General features: G+C 48.0%; 1 protein-coding gene across 11 annotated transcripts; it reads left to right on the top strand.

Annotated features, from left to right (window-relative positions):
• The first annotated feature begins 3 nt into the window (after positions 1-3).
• Positions 4-24,339, top strand: Tmem8b (transmembrane protein 8B). 11 transcript variants are annotated; one of them, XM_035439903.1, is made up of 14 exons: positions 131-164; positions 502-580; positions 3,906-4,095; positions 4,452-4,659; positions 11,519-11,652; positions 11,919-12,187; positions 12,826-13,151; positions 15,692-15,785; positions 15,919-16,042; positions 16,127-16,269; positions 16,399-16,577; positions 21,407-21,553; positions 21,674-21,790; positions 22,022-24,339. In XM_035439903.1, exons 7-14 carry the CDS (start codon positions 12,873-12,875, stop codon positions 22,376-22,378), a joined length of 1,440 nt encoding a protein of 479 aa, XP_035295794.1. In that variant the 5' UTR covers positions 131-164; positions 502-580; positions 3,906-4,095; positions 4,452-4,659; positions 11,519-11,652; positions 11,919-12,187; positions 12,826-12,872; the 3' UTR covers positions 22,379-24,339. The 11 variants fall into 11 exon arrangements, with proteins under 11 accessions (XP_035295793.1, XP_027259020.1, XP_027259021.1 ...); XM_035439902.1 differs by having other exon boundaries at positions 4-580; positions 16,423-16,577; XM_027403219.2 differs by having other exon boundaries at positions 4-580.
• The last annotated feature ends 1,414 nt before the right edge of the window (positions 24,340-25,753 follow it).

The following is a 25,753-nucleotide window of genomic DNA, read 5'->3' as shown; positions in this document are numbered from 1 at the left end:
GTGCTGGCCTGGCCGGCCCCGCCCCCGCCCCGGGCCATGGCCCAGCCCTTGTTCCGGCCCCTCATCCTATCCCAATCTCAGCCTTGGCCTCCGGCCACGCCCTCGCCCCACTTCCCAAACCTGCCCCGGCCCCGGCCAATGTCCCAGGGAATGCCCAGGTCCAGGTCTCCGCTCCAACCCCAGTCCCTGCCTTTGGCTTGGCCACTATCTCCGCCTCGGCCCTTGTTCCAGACCCTGTCACAATTCCCAGCCCAGCATCTGACCCTGTCCCATTCCCAGCGTTTGCTTAAGCCGCTGGCCCAGCCCCAGCCCCAGCCCCAGCCCCAGCCCTTGCTCCCATCCCCATCACACCCGCTCCTCCCATCACATCTTCTGCCCTTGTTTGAGCCCCAGTGCTCAGTCCAACGCAACCCAGTAGCTCAGCCTTTGCCCCCGTCTCTGTGTTTGCCCAAGTCTCTTCCACTGGCTCCCCGCCTCTCTCATACTCTGCCCCTCTCCCAGCCTCGACTCAGGTCTGGGCTCCAGCTGCCACCAGCCCTATTGCTGCTGTTGCTGTTTTCTGTCCTTGGTCCAGGGGCTGGTGAGTGCAGAAAAGGGAAGATTGGGAAAAGGACGGGGTTCCAGGGAGGGGTGTTTTGGAAAGAGTCAGGAAAGGTGGGATTTGGGGAGCTAGGTCACTGGGGAAAAAGTGGTGGTGGGGAGCGGGGAGAAGCGCTTACACAGAGGTGGACTGGCCGACTTCAAGAGTGGTGTTGCTCAGCTACTTCAGCAGGTGGCTATAGTCCCCAAAGAGCTCTGGGAGATCTTATTTCTTGGTGTCCACCCTGACCTATTGAGTCTGGCTCTCCATGGGAAGTCTTGGGGGCTTTGCTCCTTCTGCAAAGTTGTGTGGAGATGACATAGCCCTGTAGAATAGAAGCTTCCATTCTAGCCCCAGATGTGGCCTAAACCTTTGAGATACCAAGCACAGATTCAAAAAGGGTTTAAAAAACACTTTTGGAGACAATATGCTGCATTGCATAGGTGGATGTGGGTTAGTTGCCATTATAATGAGCTTTCTTCTTGTGCCGGGTCTTTCCCCAAGCATGTCACTGGGCTACAGATAATGCTTGGTACTTTTAAAGCATGGGTGAGCCTCAGCAGCATTCTACAGATGGGGAAACTGAGGCTCAGCGAGGGAGTAATTTGTTCAAAGTTGTATTGTGTATAAATGGCAATAGTAGGCTAGAAAAAAGGTTTCCTAGTTCCTATGATATAGTGGTTGACTCCTTCCCCTCCTATCCCTTTCTCTGACTGTGTTCTAGGTTCAAGTACTCCTCCATTGACCCAAAGCATAATCTCTTTTCTCCCTAGTCTGTCTACAGGGAGGCTTAATTCATAAACTGTTTTTCATTTGACAGGTGTCAACCTATATCCATCCTGTAACCTAGGAAGTCACTTGGTTGAGAGGGGTGGCCCAGCTTCTTAATGGCTGGGATGAGGGAAGCAGAGAGGGCCCTAGCCTAAGAGCAAAGAGGGCCTCCTCATGAAGTGGCTAGTGTTCATGGCCTCATCCCCAAACCACCTTTGCTGAGTGGCACTCTAGAGAGGACAGAGATGAGCTGTGGGTGGAGGTGGGTTTCATTGATCCCAGTGGAACAGCTTCGGTATACAGCTTGAGATCAATGCATTCTAAGGTTACAGTCCTGCAGAGATGTGTGGGCACTGTATAGCTGTGTGTATAATAGGAGTCTGTGGGAATGGTGTGTGTGCGACATGTGTTCATGCTTACGCGTTGGTATCTGTGTGTATGAGCTGATGTGTCTTTGGAGTGTGAGGGTGAGGGGACATGTGGTATGGCCCACACATTCCTCAGCTTGGCCCCGCTCATCTTTTGAACGGATCACTGAAGTGCTGCTTTTGGAAGGAAGGACCCAGAATGGAGGAGTAGACAGTCATTATTGACGACAGTGCAGGTTGGGCACTTGCAGAAGCAATCAGGTTTTTGGTTTTGATGAGAGGAGTTTGCACACACACATGTGATTTTAGGTGGTGGAAAAGCACTAGAAGGGACATCAGGACAAGTTCATTTAGACTTGGATGGGACCTTGCTCATGTGATTAGGGCTGTTTCCCAAGGATCCACCCCGTCTCCAAACTCCTTCTAAGTTCCTCTCACAGCTCCAGGCTGCTGCTTACTCCTTTTCCTACAAGCACATGCTGGCACACTCCACCATCCCCTTAGCCACTGGTTTTCTAAGGCTTAGGCAGTTCTCCTGATTCTCTAGGCCGAGCAAGCTCTTTGTGCTGGCCTGGTGCTAACTTTAGGAAGGAGCAGCCCTTCCCTAACCCCAGCAGAGGGCACTCCAGAGCTCTTATTTCCTGTAACAATAGTATTCAAGGCTGTTCAGTTTGGGGCCTCCTGGAGGCGGAGCTCCTAGGAAGCTTTCTTCTTCATTATATAGTCCCTCGGTAGTTTATCTGCCTTGGATACCCCCACTACTGTCTGAGTGAAGTTCTGAACTCTCAGCTTGCAAGCTGGCAGTTTTTCTTGTTGAAATTGGTCATATGGTTGGTACAGCAGAGCCTAGTCCTTTGGTGCTGCCATGGCCTTTGAGCCATTCTGGCCAGTGCCTTCTACTTGTATAAGGCAGTTTAATGCGGCCAACCTTTACCCTCCTTCAGCAACCACCTTTTCCCTGATGCCCCATGTCTCTGTTACTTTAAATACCTCATTTTGGGGGTCATGACTCCCATCTCCAGAGGTAGGAATCATCAAATTAGGTAAGCCCTATGGGTATTTCTTGTGTAGCTGGAATCTCCTCTTTAAGAGTCCTCCCTCCAACCTCTATGGTATCTTGAAGATGCTAGAGTTTCCCCAGCTTTCCACCTGTCTAGAGACACGTTCCTGGGCTTCTTTGGAACTGTTTTGAAATGGAGGGGAGGGGGGCAGTGAGAGGCCATTAGAGTGCTTTATATGGAGACACTGCATTTTGGAACTACCTTCTGTCATCCGAGCTATGAGTTACCCTCATTGCTATGACGCTCCTGTCCCTAATGTGCTTTTCTGGCTAGGGCCTGTGGCTTTCCTGCCCACCCTGGCTCTGCTCCTCACAACCGTGATCAGGGATCTGAGTATTTCAGCTAGAGATAACCTCCTCCCCAGTCTGGTCTACTCCAAATATTCCCAAGTGATTTAGGGTGCCTCTGAGTCATCGAGTGACTGCGTTCTAGGACCTCCTCCTGGGAGAAAACTCTGGCTACTCAATTTGACCCTAGAGGGTCTGATCACTCTCCTCTTTTGGGCACTGTCGAGGTGGCCTGCCAGCTCCTGTTCTCAACTCTGCCACCCAAGCAGCTCCCTGGCAGCCTCACCACACCTCCCCCTCTGGTCTTCTGCCCTGGGCTAGTATACAGACGGCTCTTGTGAAGCTTCTGAGAATTTTTACTGCTTCTAACCTCTGGGGAATAGAGAAGGGCAGAAAACAAACAAGTTACACAGTTCTGTGCTGATTCCCAAGCCCCACAGGTGGAGTTCTAGCTTGCTCAGTGGCTTAAGAGCCTGTGCCAACACACACACACACACACACACACACACACACACACACACACACACACACACACACATGCTTGCACACCCTGTTTGTTAGGCCTGGTGAGAGGAGAATAATGCCTCCTAAGTGAGTGAGCATGAAGTCATATGAAAGGCCCAGGTTAAAATTCTTAGTTTTCCATTTTGCGATACGAATATTTTAAGAACAAGGTTTTGTGAGGAACAAACCAGATGCTGGCTAGGGTAGCACAGCCCAGCTCCTGGCTGGTGGAGTGTGCTTGTTGACTTGGTACTGTTGGTGAGAAACACAGGCTTGCCTGTATGGAGTGGAAATGCCTGTGTCCCTCCTTCTGCTGACTTCTTGTGCTTCCCAGGAGGCCTTTTCCTGACCGATTACTCCACCTGCTCGCCCCGCAAGCTCAGCCCATTTCGCTCCTTCGCCAACACCGAGCTCTTCCACTTCCACGTTCCTGAGGACACGTTCCTGGCTGTTTGGAACCTCATCATCTTCAAGGAGCAGGGAGGAACCTTTGGGGACCACTGCCCAGATCAAAGTGTGACTGTGTGAGTGTTTGGCCTACTTTTCTGTGACCCCATTTTCCAACCCTAGTATCCTAGTTACTTTCCAAGTTGAAATATAACTATTTTGAGGTCAGAACATACCTCCTAACCCTGACCTTGACCCTTGTCCAGGTTGAAGTATGACTGGGGGGCCATGACCTCTGTCTGTGAGTGCCTGAGCTGACTGACCTATTGCCCCTTATGAACTTGACCCTTGACCTGGAACCATTTTGTGGTATATGTTAGTATAGGGAATCTGTTTGTTTACTAGTGATGAATGACAGTTCTCTTTTTCAATCACTATTTCCTAATTCCTACCTCACTGCCTGCTTTTCTGTCTTCCTAATTCTTGTCCCCAGGTATTTCCGCTCTGGAGCTCCTCCTGTCATCAATCCCCTGCATACACACTTCCCAGCAGACACGGTTGTGCCTGGGGTTTTTTCACTCACCCTCAGCTGGACACTGCCCAACAGAACTTCGGGCATCTTTAATGTCAGCAGCCCCTTACCTGGGGACTGGTTCTTGGCTGCCCACCTTCCCCAAGCCCATGGTCACATCTCTGTCAAGGTGGGTTGATGCTGCCTGGGACATGAGGGGTCATGTCTTCCCCTCCGTCCCTGTTGAGTGCTCACTGGCATCATAGCCTTGTTGCCCAAATGAACCACAGCATTGAAATGGTTGGGATGAGGCACTGCTGTAGGCCAGCAGGCTGTCCTATGGGATGGCCTGTAGAAGGAAACTGGGACATAGTGATTCCAGATAGGTTGGAGAGAAACTACAGAGTCTGGAATGAGACACTGTAACTGGGCATTTGTGCCTTTCCTGGCCACAGGCTATCTGGGCCCGGTGGAATCTGCTAGACAAACCCAGCACTGGTTTTATTTTTTGTTTTGGCTGATAATAGCCCTGAAACTTCTCTCAGGCCACATTCTTGTTTCTAGCCTATGTATCATGGTTTCAGGTCTCTCCTTTGCCCTCTGAGAAGCCATAAGAAGGTTTTTCCTAATAAGAGAGGCTTTGGATAGCTGATAACCTTCCTGACTGTTATCTTCCTTTCTGCTGAATATCAGCCCTGACTCTAACACAGTGGAGGTTGTCAGTCTGAAGGGCAGGGTCAAAGGTCAGGATGCTTCTTTAGTTTGGAGTGAAAGAAAATACCACAATGTTTTCCTGCCACTCTAATGTGTTAGACATGTTGGGAGTGAGGAAATACATAGGTTTCGTATTGCAGGAGAGGGAATATGCAATGAACTTGTCACTGTTAGTCCAGTGGCCATGTGGACTAGCATGAACAGATGAGGGTTTATAGAGAGTTATGAAGTAGGAGTGTTACAAAGCAAGAAAGCTAATGGTGTTTGGTTGTTGAGGATTAAGAGGGACAGAAATTCCCAACCAGGTGAAAATTGCCTCTAAATTGGCAAAGTGTCTAGACCAGTCTAGGCTGAGTTTTGTGATGTCCAAGAGGGTTTTGGAGCCCAGTAGATGAGCGCATGCTGGAAGCTCACCTGGAAAAGTCTGTGGGCTCTTGATTCATGTTGAAATAAGGATTTTTCTACTAGGAAGAATGTCCTCATTGATCTTTGGCTGAATCTGAGAGCCTGCCTCTTGACCCAGCCATGAGCTTGCCTCACTTTGTAAGAACTGATGGAAGAATCTGCTAGCCCAGTGGTTCTCAACCTTCCTAACACTGAGACCCTTTAACACAGATCCTCATGTTGTGGTGATCCCCAGCCATAGAATTATTTCCTATGCAGGATATCTGTTAAGTGACCCCTGTGGGCTAGAGACTTCTTCTTGGGCTAGAGTCTAGCTCCTGCTCTAGGTATCTCCCTTTCTAAGTAAGCAGGGAGCACATGGAGCCTAGACATGTGTGGGATTATGGAGCTGAAACCTGGACAGGAATGGCTGGGATTGCTTGGGGATAGCACTATAGAGCAAGGCTTCTCAGAACCTAATGTGTGATTCAAAGTATGTGTGTATATCACTGGGGAATGAGAAAACAGCCAGGCCTGGTATATACATTCTGTCTAGAGAGAATTTCCAGTCTCGGTGAGACTTGGTACTGCAACTGGAAGCCTAGATAGCCGTGTTTCCAGCAGTGTGGTAAGACCAGGGAGAAAGGGCACGTAGTTCCATCACTGGAGGCTGCAGGGCTGGGCACTGTTTGGACGCGCCTGTTCTAGGGTTGGATAGACAAGGATCTTGGGTGTGGTTTTTCTAAAGTATTGATTATCTTCTGGAATCTTCTATGGACCTCTAAGGATTCTTGTGCTCTCTGACCCTGGCTACTTTCCTAGACTTAAACCTATGGGTTTACTGTCTAGAACCTTCTTCTGCATTCCCAATTTGTATCCTCTTTGTATCATGGTTCTTCTGTAATGTGTGGCAGGCACAGGCAGTGGTGTGGCTTAGGGATAACCCTGGTTGGGGCAGGAAGGATCCCAGGGAGATGAAGCAGTACTATTTCTAAGGTCCTCCTGGACTTTGGGGATGAGCTTAGATCTCATTGTCCTTCAGTTGCTTTGCACTAGGCCTTGGGTTGGGTGCTGGGAACACTGAGGTAATAGATGACATATGTTGGTTAGATGTGAAAATGCTTTAAAAAAACGAAGAGGAGATGGCTAACTCAGGTTAGTAATATGGTGGAGGTTGTGCTCAGAGACCAGGCAGTGAAGCCGCAGTGGGAGGAGACAGGGAAGTAGCTCAGCCGGTTGGGGAGTAGCATGCACCAGAGCTCAGGACTGAAGGAGATGGAAGGGTAGGCAGAAGTCAGGTGGAAGAGGGCCCAGAAGTTTAAACTGTATCCTGAGAGTGACAGGGAGCCTGGGAAGGACACCCTTCTCTAGTCCAGATGTTCTCCTGAATCATGTGTTCCCAGCACTGAGCTGGCACGTGGTGGTGGGCTTGGCAAGTTTTTGTTACCTTTCTTTCACCTTCTCAAACTCTTACTGTCCTAAGCTGATCTAATGATTCCTCCTCTTCTGTCTCCTCCTTTCTGTCAGTCTCCTCATCTGCCTTGTCCTTGCCTCTCATCTTGTTGTCTTCCATGTCTTAGCAAGTGTTTATCCTAAGGCTCCCGTTTACCAGCCTGCCTGGGATGGCTGGCTTTGGGACTGTGGATACCAGCTAGCACCTAATAGCTCATAACAAGAAAGTTCTCCTAAATATCAGGGTAAGGATCTTGAAGACTTTCTCTTTCCAGTCTAGATTTTGTATGTAAATAAAATCAGGTAAAATAATGAAAACAACCAGATAGAAAGCACACAGCATCAGTCCATTGATGAGGACCAAGCATTTCCACGTCTCGGCCGCAGTAGGTGATATCTAACAGTGCCTCCTCTGCTTTCTCTCCCCTCTAAGTTATTTTATTTATATTTCAAATAGGTGACATATGCACTTGGTACAGCCTTTGAAAGGCACAAAGGTCCACAGTGAAAAGTAAGTCTTTCTTCCCTTCTGTTAGTTTTCAGTTCCTCTTTCTGTTGGCGAATAGTACCCAGATCTCAACTACTTCCGTATGTTGTTGTTTCTCCTTGATCACTCTTACCTTGGCAGTTATGACTCCTGGCCACATCATTCTCCTGCTTTTCCTGACCACTGTCCAGTCTCTGCTTTGCACTAAGCTTTTTCTTTTGGGTCACCAACCAGCTCCCAAATCATGACACAGAGACTTATTATTTTTGAATGCTCGGCCTAGACTAGCTCATTTCTGGCTAGCTCTTTTAACTTAAGTTAACCTGTTTCTCTTTATCTACCTTTTGCCTTGGGACTTTTTACCTTTCTTAGTTCTGTATATTTTACTTTTACTGCTTCTCATGTCTGCCTGGCTTCTCACCCTAGGCATCTCCCTCATTCTCTCCTTTCTTTTTTTTTAATCTCTAGATTCTTCCTCCTATTTATTTTCTCCGCATTCCAGTCCTGCCTATCTCTCTCCTGCCTAGCTATTGGCCATTCAGCTTTTTGTTAAACCAATCAGGTGCCTTAGGCAGCAAAATAAAACAAATGCAGCTTGTCTTTACATAATTAAACACACATCCTTACATTGTTAAACAAATACAGTATAAACATATCTTTACACAATTAAAGTAATATTCCTCAGCATAAACAAATGTAACACATCTTTGCCTAGTTAAACAATGCTTTTTTTTCTGACTTCTCTGCTTGTTCTCTCTCTCTCTCTCTCTCTCTCTCTGTGTGTGTGTGTGTGTGTGTGTGTATGTGTGTGTGTCTGCGTGTCTCTGTGTGTGTCTGCGTGTCTCTGTGTGTGTGTGCCTGCATGCTGTTGTGACCTGAGGCTTGGTTCCAGGAGAACTCCTTTTTGTTTTTTCATTCTCTTGTTTGGTGTCTGTGCACAGTTGTTTTAAATACCATCTATGAGTTGATGGCTCCTAAGAGTAGACAGCCAGTCCTGAATTCTATGAATCTCAAACTATATTTACCAGCTTTCTTGACACCTTCAGTTGCTTCTAAGAACAGTCCAAATTTAATATGTACAAAGCAAAGCAAAGTCCCAAACTCTTTGATTCCTGCTTCATTTCCAGGCTAGGCTTCATCCTTCTGGTTGTTTTCTTCCTAGTCAATAGGACTGCTACCCAGCAGTGTTCAAGCCTCAAATGTCCCATCTTGAGTCTTACTTTCCTCTTACTTCCCATGGCCAATTATCACCTCTTCTCTAGTGTTCCCCTTTGCTACCACAGTAACCTCCTAAATGTCACTCTGCTTCCTCTTCTGCCCCTGCAGTCTATCCTGCCTGTATTCACTTCCACATTGATTGTTGCTGACTGAGGACATGAGAAAGCCACATGTCTGCAATATCTTCAGTCTGCAAGCCTGTCTTAGTGAGGGGTTCCATTGCTGTGATAGACAGAACACCATGACCAAAAGCAATGTGGGAGGAAAAGGGTTGCATTCAGCTTACAACTCTCAGTCACACCCCGTCACTGAGGAACGCCAGGGCAGGAACTCAAATAGGGAAGGAATCTGGAGGTGCAGGAGCTGATGCAGAGGCCATGGAGGAACACTGCTTATTGGCTTGCTTTCCCTTACTTGCTCAGCTTGCTTTCTTGTATCACCCACCAGGGGTGGCCCTACCCACAGTGAACTGGACCCTCCCACAATCAATCACGAAATTGCCCCCACAGACTTGCCTACAGGCCAGCCTGGGGACATTTTATCAATGGGCATGGTGACTCATATCTGTAATCGTGTACCTAAGAGGCTGAGGTTGGAGGATTGGCATGAGTTGTAACCAGACTGCACAACAAGGTGAGGTCAAGGCTAAACCACAGACTAAGACCCTTATCCTCTCTAAAGAACTAAAAAGAAGAGACGTTCCCCATGCTCCACACAATACTGGGCATCTCCATAGTCCAGAGTCCTCCCCTCCACCTCCCTTGGTCTCTGTTTCATGTTGAAGAAGAGACTGGATGTTGAGGGAACACATGCAGAGCACACATGTGTCCTGTTCCTTTCCTGAAACCAGCAGCAAAAATGGATCAGAGTTTCTTTGCCTAGACCATGAGGCCAGGAGCTGGGTGTATCCTGAGTGCGAGCTTGTGGTGATTCCTGCATTTATGAGTGTCTTCTGAAGTATATTGCCAGAGTATTTCTCATCCACAGGGCTTTATATCAGAAGTGAGGGATGTCTGCTTTGGACGTCAGAAATGGAAAATTCTGGACAATTAGGTCACTTTAAGGAGCTCTCTCTTGACACCCATCATTCAACTTGACAGCTATTTTGTTCTCAGCACCTCAGATGTGTCAGATCATATGCTAAGCATTGAGAACAAAACAGTGAGGTGGCACAGAAAAGTACTAGCACAGGGCAATTGCTCTTCTGACCTGACACAGGTCAAGGCCTCCCCACAGCACTGTGGACTTAGCCCAAAGTCCAAGGTTGGCTGACCTGGTCCATGGCATAAAACATGGTAGAATGTCAAGGCCTGGGACTTTCCCCCAGAACAAGGCTTTGGAGGCACATCTTATCACAGTAACCACCAAAGCGAGCCATAGTCTCTAGTTTGTTGGCCAATAAAAGGCCTTATGTAGAAGGCTAGAGAAGCCTCATTCAGAGAACCTTACACCCTTACGTGATAGGTTTGTAGGGAGTAGAAGGTGTAGCTGCTGCAGAAGAACTGTGACCCTGAAGGGGTGGGGAGCTGTGGGGAGCCCAGTAGGACACAGGGGCTTGGGGGTTTGTGCAGTACAAGAGAAGCTGTGGGAAGTGTGGTGGCTGCCCTTCAATGTCCAAAGAAACTGTCTGAGGCTGCGGGTCAGGTCAGAGTAGTTGTGAGGGGACAGATTTTGGCTTCATAAAGGTCAGTGCTGTCTGCAGCTGGGCTGATTCATGTGTTTGGAAAATATTCATGGCCAGTTGTGCATACCACATTAGGCCTTTTGGGAGGGCCAAGTCCTATTCTCAAGTTCCAAATAGTCTGGAGGTTGCTTGGGAGGAAGTAAATAGTCTTCACTGGTGTGATGGAACAGGGTCAGACAGACAGACATCAGAAGGGCAACCTGGGGAACAGGCAATTAAAGGTTCAGACTACTAGTGGTGATGGAAGGTTGCAGTAGAGGCCTAGAAGGAGCTTTCCAACTCCCCTAGCAGAGCCAGTGTTCATTTGTGGAATGTCATGGTTTGCTATTACAGTGGTGTGGGGGAATGTCCTGTCTAGGAATGTCACAAGAGGAGGGTATGGATTGGGATAAGGTACAAGCAGAGCCACATTATCAGTTGGACCTGAACTTGAGTCCCTGAACTTCCTTCAGTGTTGAGACCTTGAAGACCCAGAGAGGACAAAGGTGATCAGAAATGACTGCCCTGAGAGCTGAGGGGATGGCTCAGTGGGCAAAGCACTTGCTTTACAAGCATGAGAATATGAGTTCAGATCCCCAGAACCCACACTGAATTCAGCTGGACAAGTAGCACACATCTGGAACCCCAGTGCTTCTATGACAAGACGGTGGTGGAGACAAGGGGATTCTCCAGAAGCTGGTGGGCTAGCTAACCTGGCTCATACAGCTGCTAACAAGAAGAGGCCTGCCTCAAGCAAGGTGGATGGTGCAGAGTAACATCTCAGGTTTCTCTCTGACATGTGGCTATACTCAAGGTCATGAACACATACAAATAAAAAAACAGTTCTCCCTTGAAGGGCCTGTACCCATACTTGGGTATGTTTTTCTTCAGAGTGTCCTTTTTCCCTAACCCTTGTAGTGAAGCCTAATCCTAAAATACTTTTAATACTAACAATCATTAATAAAGTGACTACACAGGTAGGAGAAATTCAGACTTAGAGGCCAGAGTGGGAGCCCCAGGAGCCAGAGGCTAAAGGGGTTTCTTCATGACCCCCACCCCCTGGCAGGTAATGGTAGCCTTCTTGCATTGGTAGCATCCACACTGTCTCTCCTGCTGCCCCTTTTGTTTCAGGGTCTCCAGGATGAGTGTCAGTACCTCCTTCAGCCGCAGCTGATTGTCCGGCGTTTGCTGGATGTGGCTGTGCTGGTTCCTGGCCGTCCCTCAGAGCAAACCCTCTCCCCCCACAATCGTTCAGCCTTGTATAAGTAAGTAAACACTCCAAACCTGGCCCCGCCCTTTCCTCCTCTGGTCTTATACATGGCAGTCTTGCTTTCCCTCTAGCCAAAGTAATCCAGAATCCCCAGGGTGGGTCCCATCCCAGTCTCCTCTCCCCTCACACAGGGAGGAAGACCTGGCTAGGCCACCGTTCCTGTGTCTTTTGCCACCATCCATTCCCTTTCTTCCTCTTGTTTTGCTCCTCATGTTTCTTTTCCCTCTGTCTTTTCTTGCTCCCAACCTGCATTCTGTCCAGGGTCTTTGTGCCCAGCTTCACATACAGGGTCTCCGCACAACTGGTGTGTGTAGGGGGCCGAGGGGCGTCTGTCTGCCCCCTGACACTACGCCTACGTCCCAAGGCCCCACCCCTACACAACTCAAGCTCTGTGACCTGTGGAGGTGCCTCAGTATGCCAGCTGGAGTTGGCCCTGCCCCCCTGGGGGCACTGGGTCTATGTGCGTGTGGAGACACCATCCCGTGGCCCTGGCAGGATCATCCGCTTCCAGCTGTGTGTACGGTTACAAGGTCAGAACCCCTTCATCTGCGTCAACTCCCCAACCTGTGCAGGAATCCATGGCTGGGTGTGATCTGGATGACTGTGTTCTGAGACCCTTAGCCACTTCCCTAAAATTTCACCTGCTCCACCCAGGTTCCTTCATACTTCAGAGGTCCCATGTCCTTGGAGCTTCAGGTCATTGGGCTGCCTTCATACCTGACTTCTTGGGACAACTAAAGGCTGTCAATTGTTTTGCTTAATCTCATTTTCCATTTCCTGGGGGTAGACAGGGCCAGCCAGGACTTTAGGAACTGCCCTTGCCACAAGCTCACAAGTCATTAGGACAACCTGTCACATTAGCTTATATTGCAGTGTTTTCATGGCTTTGAGGAGGGACACATGATCTTAATTTCTTCTACTATGATCTTGGGGAGGGACAGATGACTTTTATACTCTACAACATGGCAGTTGAATATCTGTGACAACTAGGAAACATCTGGACCCTGTGCTATGATCGCGGATGCTTCCTTTCTCCAGGTCCATCCTGTTCTAGTTTACATATCTTCCTCCCCTTTGCTAACTCTTGTTGGGCCCAGCTCTGGTTTGTGGTGGGGCTGCAGGGCTATATGGGCTACATGTCTCATCTTTGGTTTCTTCTGTTTCACAGAGTGTCCACAACCCAGCCTGTCCCGTGCCTTGGTCCCTGGAGCTGCCATGAATATGCCCCAGTCACTGGGCAACCAGCCACTGCCCCCAGAGCCACCATCCCTGGGGACTCCTATAGAAGGGTCTGGAGCCATAGTGCCACCTGAGCATTGCTGGCCAGTGCGGCCAACTCTACGCAATGAGCTGGATACCTTCTCTGTCCACTTCTACATCTTCTTTGGTCCCAGTGTGGCCCTTCCACCTGAGCGTCCAGCTGTGTTTGCCCTGAGGCTGTTGCCAGTGCTGGACAGTGGAGGTGTTCTTAGTCTGGAGCTCCAGCTCAATGTGGTATTTCCTGGGAAGGGGGTGGTTTCTCTGTTGGGGAGTCTGAAGGGAAAAGTTTCAGGAGTGTAGGGGCCCTTGTCTTCTTCAGGAAGTCTTTCCAGGTTGCTTTTATGCATTGCTCCAGTTCTCAGCACAGTTCTGGTGAACATCTTGTTCTGGGTATTCATTGAACTGTCAAAGCTGCACCAGCAGGACTCAGAGTGGCCCAGTGTTTCTAGTTGTAGGCTGGCCTCCTGTCAGAGGGCTGATCTCAATGGTAGTTCATTTCTGTAATGGGAGGCTCATCACCTCTCGAGGTCATGCAGTTTGTGTTTAGATACCTCCTGCAGCTAGTGGCATTCCCAGTAGGCTACCAGAACTGCTTTCATGAACTTCACCCACAGATCTTTACTTTGTCTTGAAGCTATATCTAGCAAATCCATGTGTCTCCTTGTTTTTAATAGAGTCTTTTAGAGCAGTTTTAGATTTATAGAAAAAAATGAGCAGTAAGTAACTGCTTGGGTATGGGAAGTTAGTTCAGTGGATAAAGAACTTGCTCTCCAAGCAAGGACCTAACTTGGGCACATATCTTTAATCTCAGAACTGAGGAGATGGAAACAGGGTAGTCCCTGGGCCAGCCTGGCCTAATAGGTGAGTTTCAGGCCAAATGACAGGCTGTATTTCAAAGAGAATGTAGATAACCTCTGGCCTCCACATACACATACATGTGCCCATACAAACACACAGACATGCTCACACACAAAGACACACACACAGTACAGACTCGATTACTAAATATTGTCTTAATGCTGTTCATTGGTTATAATGCTATACTGTTCTAATAGCCCTTCAGAAGTTTCCCATTGCTCTCCCAACAGCTGAAAGCACTTCAGTGTCTGGGGGCCCTGGTGTTTAGACTTCCCTCCACCTGACACTCACTCCTCTGGTTATACTTTGATTGGCCATCATGTCTCTGAAACTGATAATTTGAGCTGGGTGACCAGTGTGGCAGGCAAGCTATTTATCCATTTATTTATTTATTTTTATTTATTTATTTATTTTTCAGGCAGAGTCTCAGTAAGTAGCCCTGGTAGTCTGGAACTTGTTTATGTAGACCAGGCTGGCCTGAAACTGAAAAAATCTGCCTGCCTCTGCCTCCTGAGCATTGGGATTAATGGTGTACATCCACAGCCAGCCAAGCCTTGCATTCATGCATCTTGAGAACAAGTTTGTCTTTAAGTTGTTGCACCACACTGAGCAACAATTGTGGAATTGTGGTGGACTCAGAACCCCGAGTCTTATTCTTTTCCCCTGGATCAAGCACTATATAGCTGGAGCCTGCCTTTGGCTATTCGTATAATTTTTACTGAGTAATACTTGTGCATATTGCCCTCCCTGGCCTTCCATTAAAGGAAGCGATAAATCAGCTTTATGAGACTCACTCTTGTGTTGAGGACAGGTGCACAGACACAGTGTTGTTTGGTGAGAATGCAGCTGAAGAAGGGCATGCGTCGTGGTGTACATACATAATCCCGGCACAAGGAGGCTACATCAGAACCTTAAGGCCATCCTTGGCTCCGTAGTGAATTTCAGGTCAGGCCAGCCTGGGTTACATGAAATGCTATCTCAGAAATACCAAAAATGATAGTAAGAATTTAGCTGAAGTCCATGCCCTGGATGCTGCACCCCTGGAGACCCTAGTGAACTAAGATGTGCTCACAAATGCGGAAACTCACTAAGGTTCCTTCTCCACTTTGACCATTCAGGAGTCATCAAATACATGACTCATGTCTAGGGACAGACTTATTTTTCTATACTGATTAAAATGCTCTCATAAGTATTTATTTTTTTATCCTGATTTAATATACCAAGCTGCCTCAAATTTTTCTTCATGAATTTATGGCATCCATCTCTACCTTGAAGACAGCCCCTTATGTCCACACCTGGGGATATCTGCATTTCTTTTTTGGGGGGCAGTTTCGAGGCAGGGTTTCTCTGTGTCTTTGGAGCCTATCCTGGCACTGGCTCTTGTAGACCAGGCTGATCTTGAACTCACAGAGATCCGCCTGCCTCTGCCTCCTGAATGCTGGGACTAAAGGCGTGTGCCACCACCTTCTGGTGATATCTGCATTCGTTTAATCCCGGTCAGATTGCTGCATTTAATCTCTCTGGCTTCAGCTACCTCTATTTCTGCTTGGGGTCATTTTACCTGAGGAGTGAGTTTTCTTAATAAGCCTCTTACCTTCAGCCCCAGGGATAGGTGACTGAGAATCTTAAATTGTTTCTACATCTGGCTTAAAGTGCCCAATTCCCCCCTTAAACCGAAGGAAAGATCCAGAGTGGGGGGCTTGCTCTTTTGTTAGGCTCTGAGAGTCTGGCTGTGAGGATCTGATGGAGCTCAGCCTCCTGCTCAGTAAGAGCACAGCTTTGATGCATTGTTCCCTGGAGGAGTGGGCAGACTCTGGAGAACAGAGCTGTCCAGCCTTAGGGAGTGGGAGAAGGACAGGTCTGGGGTGGCCACACCAAGGGTCTGACAGCCTCATTTGCATATTCACCCTGCTCAGAGCTCTCTGCACCAAGAAAATGTAACAGTGTTCGGATGCCTGACTCACGAGGTACCCTTGAGCCTGGGGGATGCTGCTGTGACCTGTTCCAAAGGTGGGGAGAGAAGTGGGGAATAACGGGAGGCTGGGTGCTCTTACAACAGGGGGGCAGCCTAGGGGTTCCCATAAGTGGGTTCTTATTCCATGCTGACCACTTCTCTCCCCTGGGTCCTTCTTTTCCCCTTTAGAGTCCCTGGCAGGTTTCCTCTTCTCAGTCAGTGTCACGTCCAGAGTGGCCAGGCTTCGAATTCCATTCCCACAGACAGGGACCTGGTTCCTGACCCTCCGCTCTCTTTGCGGGGTGGGACCTCGGTGAGCAAGAGCAACATGGGGCATAGTTGGAGTTGGGTTGGGGTGGCTCTGGCCTCAAATAACCAGGAGTGTGTATGCTCACAGGTTCGTGCGGTGCCGCAATGCAACGGCTGAAGTGCGGCTGCGTACCTTCCTGTCCCCATGCGTGGATGACTGTGGGCCTTATGGCCAGTGCAAATTGCTGCGCACCCACAACTACCTGTACGCAGCCTGCGAGTGCAAGGCTGGTGAGAGGGCTGGGTGGGGAGCAGGGGTGCCCTGAAGAACTAGGTATGGGGACAGGGGTGAGCACAATTGTCTGTTGAGCTTACTGGTGCCTTCTGCCCTCCTCTGCCTTGTACTTTCCCCACCTGCAGGGTGGCGGGGCTGGGGTTGCACAGACAGTGCCGATGCACTCACCTATGGATTCCAGCTGCTGTCTACACTCCTCCTCTGCCTGAGCAACCTCATGTTTTTGCCACCTGTGGTCTTGGCCATTCGGAGCCGATATGTGCTGGAAGCCGCTGTCTACACCTTCACCATGTTCTTCTCCACGGTATGCAGTGGTGCCTCTGCTTCACTGTGTTCTTACCTCAGGGTGGGGAGAGGGGTTGCATTTCTACTACACCCCCTTCACTATGTCTTCTAGAGCAGTGCCCCCCCCCAATAACGTGTAAAAAGTGACTGTTTTGTCTGGCAGCTTGTGGGATAAATGGCCAAAGCTGCTTCCAAGTTAACAGGTGCGGGGGGGGGGGGGGCTTCACATCCCCCACACTCTGCCCACATGGGAGGGTAGAAGAGATATGGGCTGAACACCCTGAGTGAAATGTGGGATTGGTTCTTCACCATCTCCAGGTCTCTGCGTGGAGTCTTCACTTTGACTGTAGAAGGCTCCTCTGCTCAGTGGTCTCCATTGTTCTCTGCCACGTGCCGCACACTGTCTCATCTTTTTTGACATAGAGTTTTAATCCATAGACAAGGTTGGCCTAAAATTCTCCATGTAGCTCAGGCTGGCATTAAACTCTTAGTATTCCCCCCCTCAAACCCCCTGAGCTAGGATTACTGACATGTTCCATGATTTCTGTCTGTAGCATTTCATTTTTATGACATAAAAGCATGGCCTCCCATTCAGTCACCATGGCCTTCTTGATTTCCATGAGAGCTTTTGGAAGGGAGGGAAATCTCTATATTGGGCAGTTTATCAAAAATTTGTTTTACAGTCTTGAGAAACTTTGTTCTAAGGCATCACAGGAACAAAGGCAATGTGACACAGGAAATGGCAATGTGACATAAGATCCCAGCTCAAAGGAATACATTCTGATGTCTATTTATAGGGCTTTTTATTTTGATTTGAAACAAGCTATCACTATGTAGATCTGGCTGACTTAGAACTAACTCCTGTGTAGTATAGACTAGCCTGGAACCTACATAGATCCACCTACCTCTGCCTCCAAGTGCTGAGATTAAAGGTGTGTACCACCACACCCATCTAGATTTATAGTTTTTAGGTCTCCCTGTTCCATTATGGAATCTTCACAGTTCCTTCTCTGAGATTTCCAACTTCTCTATAGCCAGAAAGGTTCATATTACAAGCAAGCATCTCTGACAGGAAAGGCGGAGTGCATCTCCTATTGTGACTTAGCTCCCAAATAGACTTGTTCCCTACCAAGGTCTGGTGACCTACATAGTGGAAGGAGAGAATGACTGCCTCAGCTTGTCCTTTGACCTGCACATGCTTGTGAAACACACACACACACACACACACACACACACACACACACACACACGTAATTTTAAAAACTGAATATCACAAAAGTCAGTATGTACTTCCCTGGGTCCAGATTACAGAAATCATATTGGTAGTCTAGGAGAAAGTAGGGGGCATATATGTCACATGAGTTGTGCGGACTTCCTGGGTACTCAACTATAGAGGAGGCAGAGGAAGCTGTAGTCATGCTACCAGAGGGGACCAGTGCACCCTGGTTTAGCTGGCTCCCTTTCAGGCATGGTCTGACAGTCTTTCTATTTTTATATTAGATTCTGTTCCTTCTTATTACCAGGTGCCCGTCTACTGTTGCTCACAGAACCCCCAAACAGCTGTTCCACCAGCCCACTCTTGGCCTCATGGAGATCCAAAGTGACTCAGAATTAGTAAGAACACTTTAACATAGCAGGAGTTGGAAGAGAACATACTCATTCCTTGCACTCCACACAAGCATCCTGTCCTGGGATATTCTAGACCAAATGCCTCTTCATCATCTAGATACAGTGGCATATCAACCTGGAGCCTCACTCCCTCATACCACATGGAGAACCCCCTCTTTCTTTTAAAAGATTTATTGTTTTTACTTGGTATGCATGAATTTTGTGCAGTGCCCATGGAGACCAGGAGAGGACATTGGATCTTTTAGAACTGGAGTTACAGGAGGTTTTGAGCCACAGTGGGGCTGCTGGGAACTGAACTGGGGTCTTTTGCAAAAGCAGTCTGTGCTCTTAACTGCCAGACTCTCTCCAGCCCGACCCCCTCTTTCTAATAAGAAGGCAGAGAATGCGAGACTACGAAGGAGCTGCAGCTTTAAGGCTGTGACTGAAAGTCCTGCTCCAACTCTTTTCTTTTCCATGTGGTCAAAACAGAACTAGTATCATCCAGTTTTCTGCTTACAGGATCCCTCTTGTCTCTTCTTTTTCATTCTTAGCTTAGACTTATTTTATTTCACAGACATGCCTGTCTAAGGACTTGTTGATTAGTCTGTAGTTGACAGTACAAGGATAGTAGATGAGTGTCCTTTTCCTTGTCTTACTATCAGTGGCAGTTTACCCCTGGAAGTGGCTTGGTGGAGCTTATCTGGGGTATAGCAGCAGTCAGCAAGCTGTAATTCAGGAGTTTATAGATATATCATTAAAATATAGGCCAAAAATCTAGCGTTGATTTCTGTATGTAGCCAAGCATTCCAGATAGTGGGAACAGAAACTAACAGCTATTGGCTATGTGCTGTGTAACATTGCTAATTAATTTTCATAATTGCACTAAAAAAATAGGTGGATATTTTAATCCTTATGTTCTGTAGATGCCCAGATTCTCACTCAGCCTGGCCCCACTTCCCTGCATTGCTCCCCATGTCTCAGGGCCCTGAACATGTATCCATATAGCCAGGTTCTTTGAACAGCCCCCCTCCTCCATTTTTCCTCCTTCCCTTTCCTTTCTTCCTCTGAGAGTGAATCTCACTCTACCACTGCGCCATATCTTGAACTTCTCAAAACTCATGAATGATAAAAGCCAATTAGGAAATCTAACCAAATTAAAAACAAACAAACATGTCAGTACTTCAGCTGTGTAGTCCAAGCCACATACCCTCACCTCCTCGAGTCCTATGATCAGATCCCCGAAAGCCCAGATAGAGCCCACATCCTGGAGCTGTGTACAGCCTTCCTTGGTGAGTGCTGGCATCCTGGCTTCAAGCCCACTCTCTGTGACCTCTGCTGTTCCTCACACCATCATGAGTAATGCTCAGTGGCTCAAAATCCCATGACTATTTTTAGGACAAAATTGACTTCAGAAACAGAAAAGTAAGTGAGCAACACTAAGTCTCATCATATCCTGAGTACAGATAACCCTGTCTGCATGTGTTAGAGATGTTTCCATTTCCAGATTAATGCCTGAGTTCCCTGTTTTGAAGCACTGGATAAACCATATAGTTATAGTCTAAAAATGTAAAATTCTACAATTTAGTTAATTATTCCAAATAATTTAGTTAATTATGTGTAGCATCCAAAGTGAGGAAGTGGTCAGTACAGATTAGAATGATATTAGCAAAGCAAGGTTGTGGTATTAATTTTTCTTGCACCCCCTTGTCCCCACTACAGAGAAGCTTTTAGGAGAAAGGCCAGTGTCTCCCCTTAGACATGTCTTCAGTATCTGGTGACTCAGCTCTACTTCTATCCTGCTGATCTGTGTCTCCTTTGCATGAGGCAAAGGAGTCATCACAGGCCCCTCCTTCTTTCTGTATGCTTCAAAGACAGGTGCAAGACATTGATTAAGCCTGGAATGTGGAATTAATCTTGGAAAGTAAACCCAACTCAGAAACCGATGTCTGCTAGATTTTTTAATGACTTGTATTTTTACATCTGATTTTGAAAGAAGAGAATAGCCAGATAACCACATGTAATCCCAGCACTCAGGATGGGGTCAGCCAGAGCTGCATGGTAGGTTCTAGGCCTGCCTGAGCAACAGAGTCAGACTGTCCAGGATGGGTCTGGGAGAGAGATTTAGGGAACAATTAATGTCCAATGACTTCACATTCAAATATTAATTCTTCATGGTTTAGAAGAGGAAGGCCATGTCCCTTCACCATATGGTGTCCTAGTGTGAGTGCCATGCTGTTCTCCATAGCCATAGTGGCACTCTTCATGGCCATACCATAATATTGCTCTTCATGGCCATACCACACTGCTCCTCATGGCCATACCACACTGTTCCTCATGACCACACCATGCCTCTCTTCATGACCATACCATGCTGATTTCCATGACCACACCATGCCTTTCTTCATGACCATGCCTCTCTTCATGACCATACCATGCTGCTCTTCATGACTGGACCATGTCATTCTTCATGACCACACCATGCTGCTTTCCATGGCCACAGATACTGCATCTTTGCTTCCTGAGCTTCCTGCCCTCTTGGCATGGGGTCAGTTAAAGTGGGTCAGTTGAGGTGAGAGTGAAGCTAGTCTGGAGCCTGAGCTGTTGAGGAAACAAGGATTGCTGCAGGAGGTTTGGGGTCCAGGTTGCCTAAGAGAGCAGAGCCAGACAACATGGAGGCTTGAGATGGGGATTGCTGATGAGATTGAGTAAACATGAGAAGGGTAAGGATAGGGGCTGGCCTCAGCTTGACACATGTGAGCCCCTGGCTGGGTGCTCTTCAGAGCATATCCCAGAAGCAGGGAGAGGGTGTCGAGGACCAGTGTCTGAATGGGCCAGATACATTTGACTGTAAAGAAGACCAGACCTCACTGCCATATTTTTCTCAAGAATGAGAGAATCAGGGCTGGAGAGATGGCTTGGTGGCTAAGAGCATTGACTGCTCTTGTAGAAGACTGGTGTTTAATTCCTAGCAGCCATACAGTGGTTCACAATTGTCTGTAACTCCAGTTCCAATGTGCATTCATATGTACGCAGACATACATGCAAGCAAAATATCCATACACATAAATAAATATTTTAAAAAAGGAATGAAGGAGTCAGGCATTTCCTGGTATTGCTCACCTGGGACCTCTGGCCTATTTCTCTAATAGAGGAGTAGCCCCCATAGGGTCTTTCTTTGGCTTCATAGCCCTGAACTTGTGGTCTCAAGGACTTTTTAACACTCGCTGTTTTTTCTTGCAGTTCTATCATGCCTGTGACCAGCCAGGCATTGTGGTTTTCTGCATCATGGACTACGATGTGCTTCAGTTCTGTGATTTCCTGGGCTCCTTAATGTCAGTTTGGGTCACTGTCATTGCCATGGCTCGTTTGCAGCCTGTGATCAAGCAGGTCAGTCCCGAGTGGCCCCTGGGAGACAATAATAGCTAACCTCTATTTAAAATCCATTCATGCCTGGGGCTTTCCCAGTGCCCCACATCCTGGCCCAATGCTGGACTCCTGTCTCTGTAGGTGTTGTATTTGCTAGGGGCTATGCTGCTGTCCATGGCCTTGCAGCTTGACCGGCACGGACTCTGGAACCTGCTTGGACCCAGTCTCTTCGCCCTTGGGATCTTGGCCACAGCCTGGGTAAGAGTGGAAAGGCATGTGATGGGCAGAGGAGTGGATACAGGCTGTCTGGTCCCCAATTTAAGGTCATCTTGCATTCTGCTATCATCACCTGCTGTTCACAATGGCCACTCAAGTCTTGGCAGATGCCTTTTAGGTCACACCTAGGGCTGAGGGGAAGTCTGAACTGTTTCTGGCTTGGGTTGTAGGACCTCATATTCCTGAATCCCACTTTCTGCTTCCCCCAGACAGTTCGCAGCGTCCGGCGCCGGCACTGTTACCCACCAACATGGCGCCGCTGGCTCTTCTACCTGTGCCCAGGCAGCCTTATTGCAGGCAGTGCCGTCCTACTGTATGCTTTCGTGGAGACCCGGGACAACTACTTCTACATTCATAGCATTTGGCATATGCTCATTGCTGGCAGTGTGGGCTTCTTGCTGCCGCCTCGTGCCAAGACTGACCGCCGGGTCCCATCTGGAGCTCGGGCCCGGGGCTGCGGTTACCAGCTGTGCATCAATGAACAGGAAGAGCTGGGCCTTGTGGGCCCAGGAGGGGCTACTGTCAGCAGCATCTGTGCCAGCTGAGAGGGGCTTTGGGCCAGGCTCCTAGGGGTTATGAACCCTGCCTAGGGTTCCTCCTGGGGCTGTGGAGCCCTTCTAGGAACAAGGGACAAGTTGTGTTTCTTAAAGACACAGTCTTTCTCAAGGATGACTGTTTTCAGGGACTAGGAGGCCTTCCCAAGACACAGAGAATTTCCTGAGAGCCTATGGAGTCCTTCTTGAGGATGAGCTATGCAGGACATAGAACCAACCCCTCAGGACCAAGGAACACCTAGGGGTGTGGAGCCCTTCCCAGGGATAGGGAGCCCTCCTATGGACACGAGATACTTCCAAGGAGACAAATTTTCATCAGGAATAAATCATCAGTACAGAGAGAAAAGGAGTCCATCTTGGAGAAACACGTCACCAGATTTTTCCAGAGACTCAGCACCACTGGCCTTATCTGTGCTGTGCTGTGCTGGGCAGAGGGCTGGGAGAGGCCCCAGGACAGGGCTAGACAGCTGGGGTTCTGATCTGAAACAGGTAGAGTCTGGGATGTCTCCAGTGAAGTAGGTACTGATTCTGTGCTGCCCTTTCTTCCCTGCTGGGGCTAGGGTGTGGGGAGATGGAGGCAAAGGGACATGGAGGAAAGCACTAGAGTGACAGGACCTTCCTGAAGAAGATGCTGTCTGTGGCTTCTGCCCTGTGGTTTGCACACTGCATCCCTCTCATCTGGTCCCTGTGTTTAATTCCAAAAACTCCCTGATGTCCATTTCCCAATTGCTATGGATCCTAGTCTGTAGTATTGAAGAGGGGTGTGTGTACACGTGTGTGCGTGTGCTTGCTGGGTATATACAGAGAATTAATAAGACAGGCATCCCCATGATGCCTACACACAGAGAGAAGGAAGCTAAGGTGCCAGGAAATTGGAGTAACAGGTACAAATTTCAAATGTTTATGGCACTGTAAGAACGGAACTACTATTTTAAGCTTCCATTTTTTTTCTTGCATGCCAGAAATAATCTTGTATGAATTGAGATTTCTTTGTGTGTGTGTGTGTGTGTGTGTGTGTGTGTGTGTGTGTGTGTGTGTGTGTGTGTGTGACTGTGTATTTAGTTTGGTCTGGTCTAGATATCATGATCCCCTGGGTCCTGGAATTACAGACATGGACATCATGCCTGGCAAATGGACTCCTTTTTCCCCCCATGGGCTCATAGCTGAGTTTTGAGGATTTTGTCTTATGCTGAGATACTAGAAGAATTCTTTCTGGCCCCCAGTTTCATACTTCACCCATCTTCTAAGAACTTTGTCATCCTAGATGGTTCCCAATCAGCAGATAGACCAGCTGCTAAATGCTGAGCTGTTTTTTGTTCTGTCTGTGTAGCCCTGAGTTTCTGTTTCCCCCCTTCTGTGCCATGTGATCACGGTGTTTATACTGGGCTGTCCAGACACAGCATGAAGCCAGTTCTTTTCTGGGGACCTGTGCTGGGTTTTACTTGATGGGGCAAAAGATGAATTGTTTTCTCTTTTAAACCCCATGGACATGGACGAAGCCAGGGTGCTTGGCTCCGGCTTCTTTAGGGAATCTGGGACAGTGTTCATACTTCCTCCCCTCCTTCACCCCTCCCATTTATCAATCAGGAGACAACCTCACATTTCTACCAAATCTTTCCTCTGTGCCTTAAGTCCTTTCTATTCTTTCCACAACCCAGGCCTGTGAAGCTCAAAGCCTAGAAAATTCCATGCTGGTATTCTTTTCTCTCTGCAACCAAATCTCTTCCCTGAGGCACGCAGTAGAGAATAAAGTATCTGGCTGAGTGGCAAGGAGTGAGGGTGTAGGGGCAGGGTGTCCGTTCATTTCCTGTATCAGAAGTGCTGTTCTTGGGTTGGCCCAGGTATGGTGGTGCACACCTTTAATCCCAGCATTCTAGGGGTAGGAGCTGGTGAATTGCTATGAGTTCAACCCAGCCAAGGTTACATAGATCCTCTCGTAAATAAAATAAAATAAAATAAAATAAAATAAAATAAAATGGCTGGAGAGATGGTTCAGCAATTAAGAGCTGCACTGCTCTTCCAGAGGTCCCGAGTTCAATTCCCCGTACCCAGTTACAGGCTAAGATGTCTGTAACTACAGCTCCAGGGGATACCACACCTCTGGAATCCATGGTTACCTCTCCACACAAGTGGTACACATTCACGTCGACACAAACACACACACACACATGATTAAAAACAATAACTTTTTTAAAAAGAAATGCTATTCCTTAACTTATCTGTGATCATACTGCCCTGAACATATCTGAACTTGGATAATCAAAGAAGCTAAGCAGGGCTGGGCTGGTTAGTGCTTGGATGGGAGATAAGCTCTCCTTACCCTGGAATAGGTAGAATCAGGCCATGAGGATAGTTGACCCAAATAACCAGGACTCAGGACTGACTCAACAAGAGTATAGAAGGCAGTGGAGATGGAAGGGAATGGGGTTGCCATAATGCCAAGATGTTGGGAAAGTTCTATGTGGTTTTAAGTGCCCATCTTTTACTCCTTTCCTGAGACACTCGTTCTATCTGGTTCCCAGTCACTAAAGTACTTAGGACACTTGGTATAGTGCCCAGCCTGCTACACATATGACAGACAAAGGTCCTGGCATATTGGGAAAGGGTTACAGTGATGGGGAGTGACAGAGGCAGGAAAGACTGATACTTAGGGAGCTGTGAAGAGTGAAGTGTGCCTGGAGAGGGGTAGGGGTGTGTGTGTGTATGTGTCTCGGGATGATGAGGGCAAGCAGCTAATGATGCTTTGGACAGATGGGTAGTGTAGTGTGTCGTTTACCCTATGGGAAAAGGGAAATGAGGAGCTACTGGAAACCTTTAAGCAGCAGAGTAGCATGTACAGACTGTTTTGATAGATGGTGTGAAGGGTGTGTCTGGGGGAAGAGTTGCAGTGACAAAGCTTCCACACTGATTGAAAGGGAGTCAGTGGGGGCTTCTTTACAAGGTTCCAGTAGAAGGAAGAGACGTCTCAGAGCACTCAGTGCCCGAAGGCATATGTGGTATGGTGGGATTTGAAAGTCCAGGATGACCTCTATCTTTTTGACTTGGGTGAAGGTGCCATTCCCTGATATGGTGACACACTTGTGATTGGGGTCGATGAGTACAGTTTGGGACATTTTGGATTTGAGGTGTTTATTCGAGTACTGGGGAAGACAGCATTAAGACAGGACTGGACAGTGCAGCTGAGTCAGGCCTGCAACCTTAAGTTGTCTGCTAACTTGGATCATTGGGAGAATCTAAGATCAAGCAAGCCTGTTCTGTCTTGGACACATGGTTGTGGCCAGAAGCTATTACTGCTTCCTTGCATGTATCTGTACATGCAACTACACCAAGTTCTCTGCCTACCTACCACTGTTTGGAGCATGTCTAGTAACACAGGCTTAGTGTTGCCTGG

This window comes from Cricetulus griseus, chromosome 2 (assembly GCF_003668045.3).
Source record: "Cricetulus griseus strain 17A/GY chromosome 2, alternate assembly CriGri-PICRH-1.0, whole genome shotgun sequence".
Lineage (NCBI taxonomy): Eukaryota > Metazoa > Chordata > Mammalia > Rodentia > Cricetidae > Cricetulus > Cricetulus griseus.
The sequence above is the reverse complement of the archived record's forward strand: the minus strand, read 5'-3'. Positions and strand labels throughout refer to the sequence as shown.

What these genes read in the sequence shown, in the direction of transcription:
- Tmem8b (XM_027403219.2), top strand. Translation starts at nt 37, where the DNA reads ATGGCCCAGCCCTTGTTCCGGCCCCTCATCCTATCCCAATCTCAGCCT. An exon ending in TGGAGCTCCAGCTCAATGTG is followed by an intron (nt 13,152 to 15,691) that starts GTATTTCCTGGG and finishes CACCCTGCTCAG; the next exon opens with AGCTCTCTGCACCAAGAAAA. An exon ending in TGCAGCCTGTGATCAAGCAG is followed by an intron (nt 21,554 to 21,673) that starts GTCAGTCCCGAG and finishes CTGTCTCTGTAG; the next exon opens with GTGTTGTATTTGCTAGGGGC.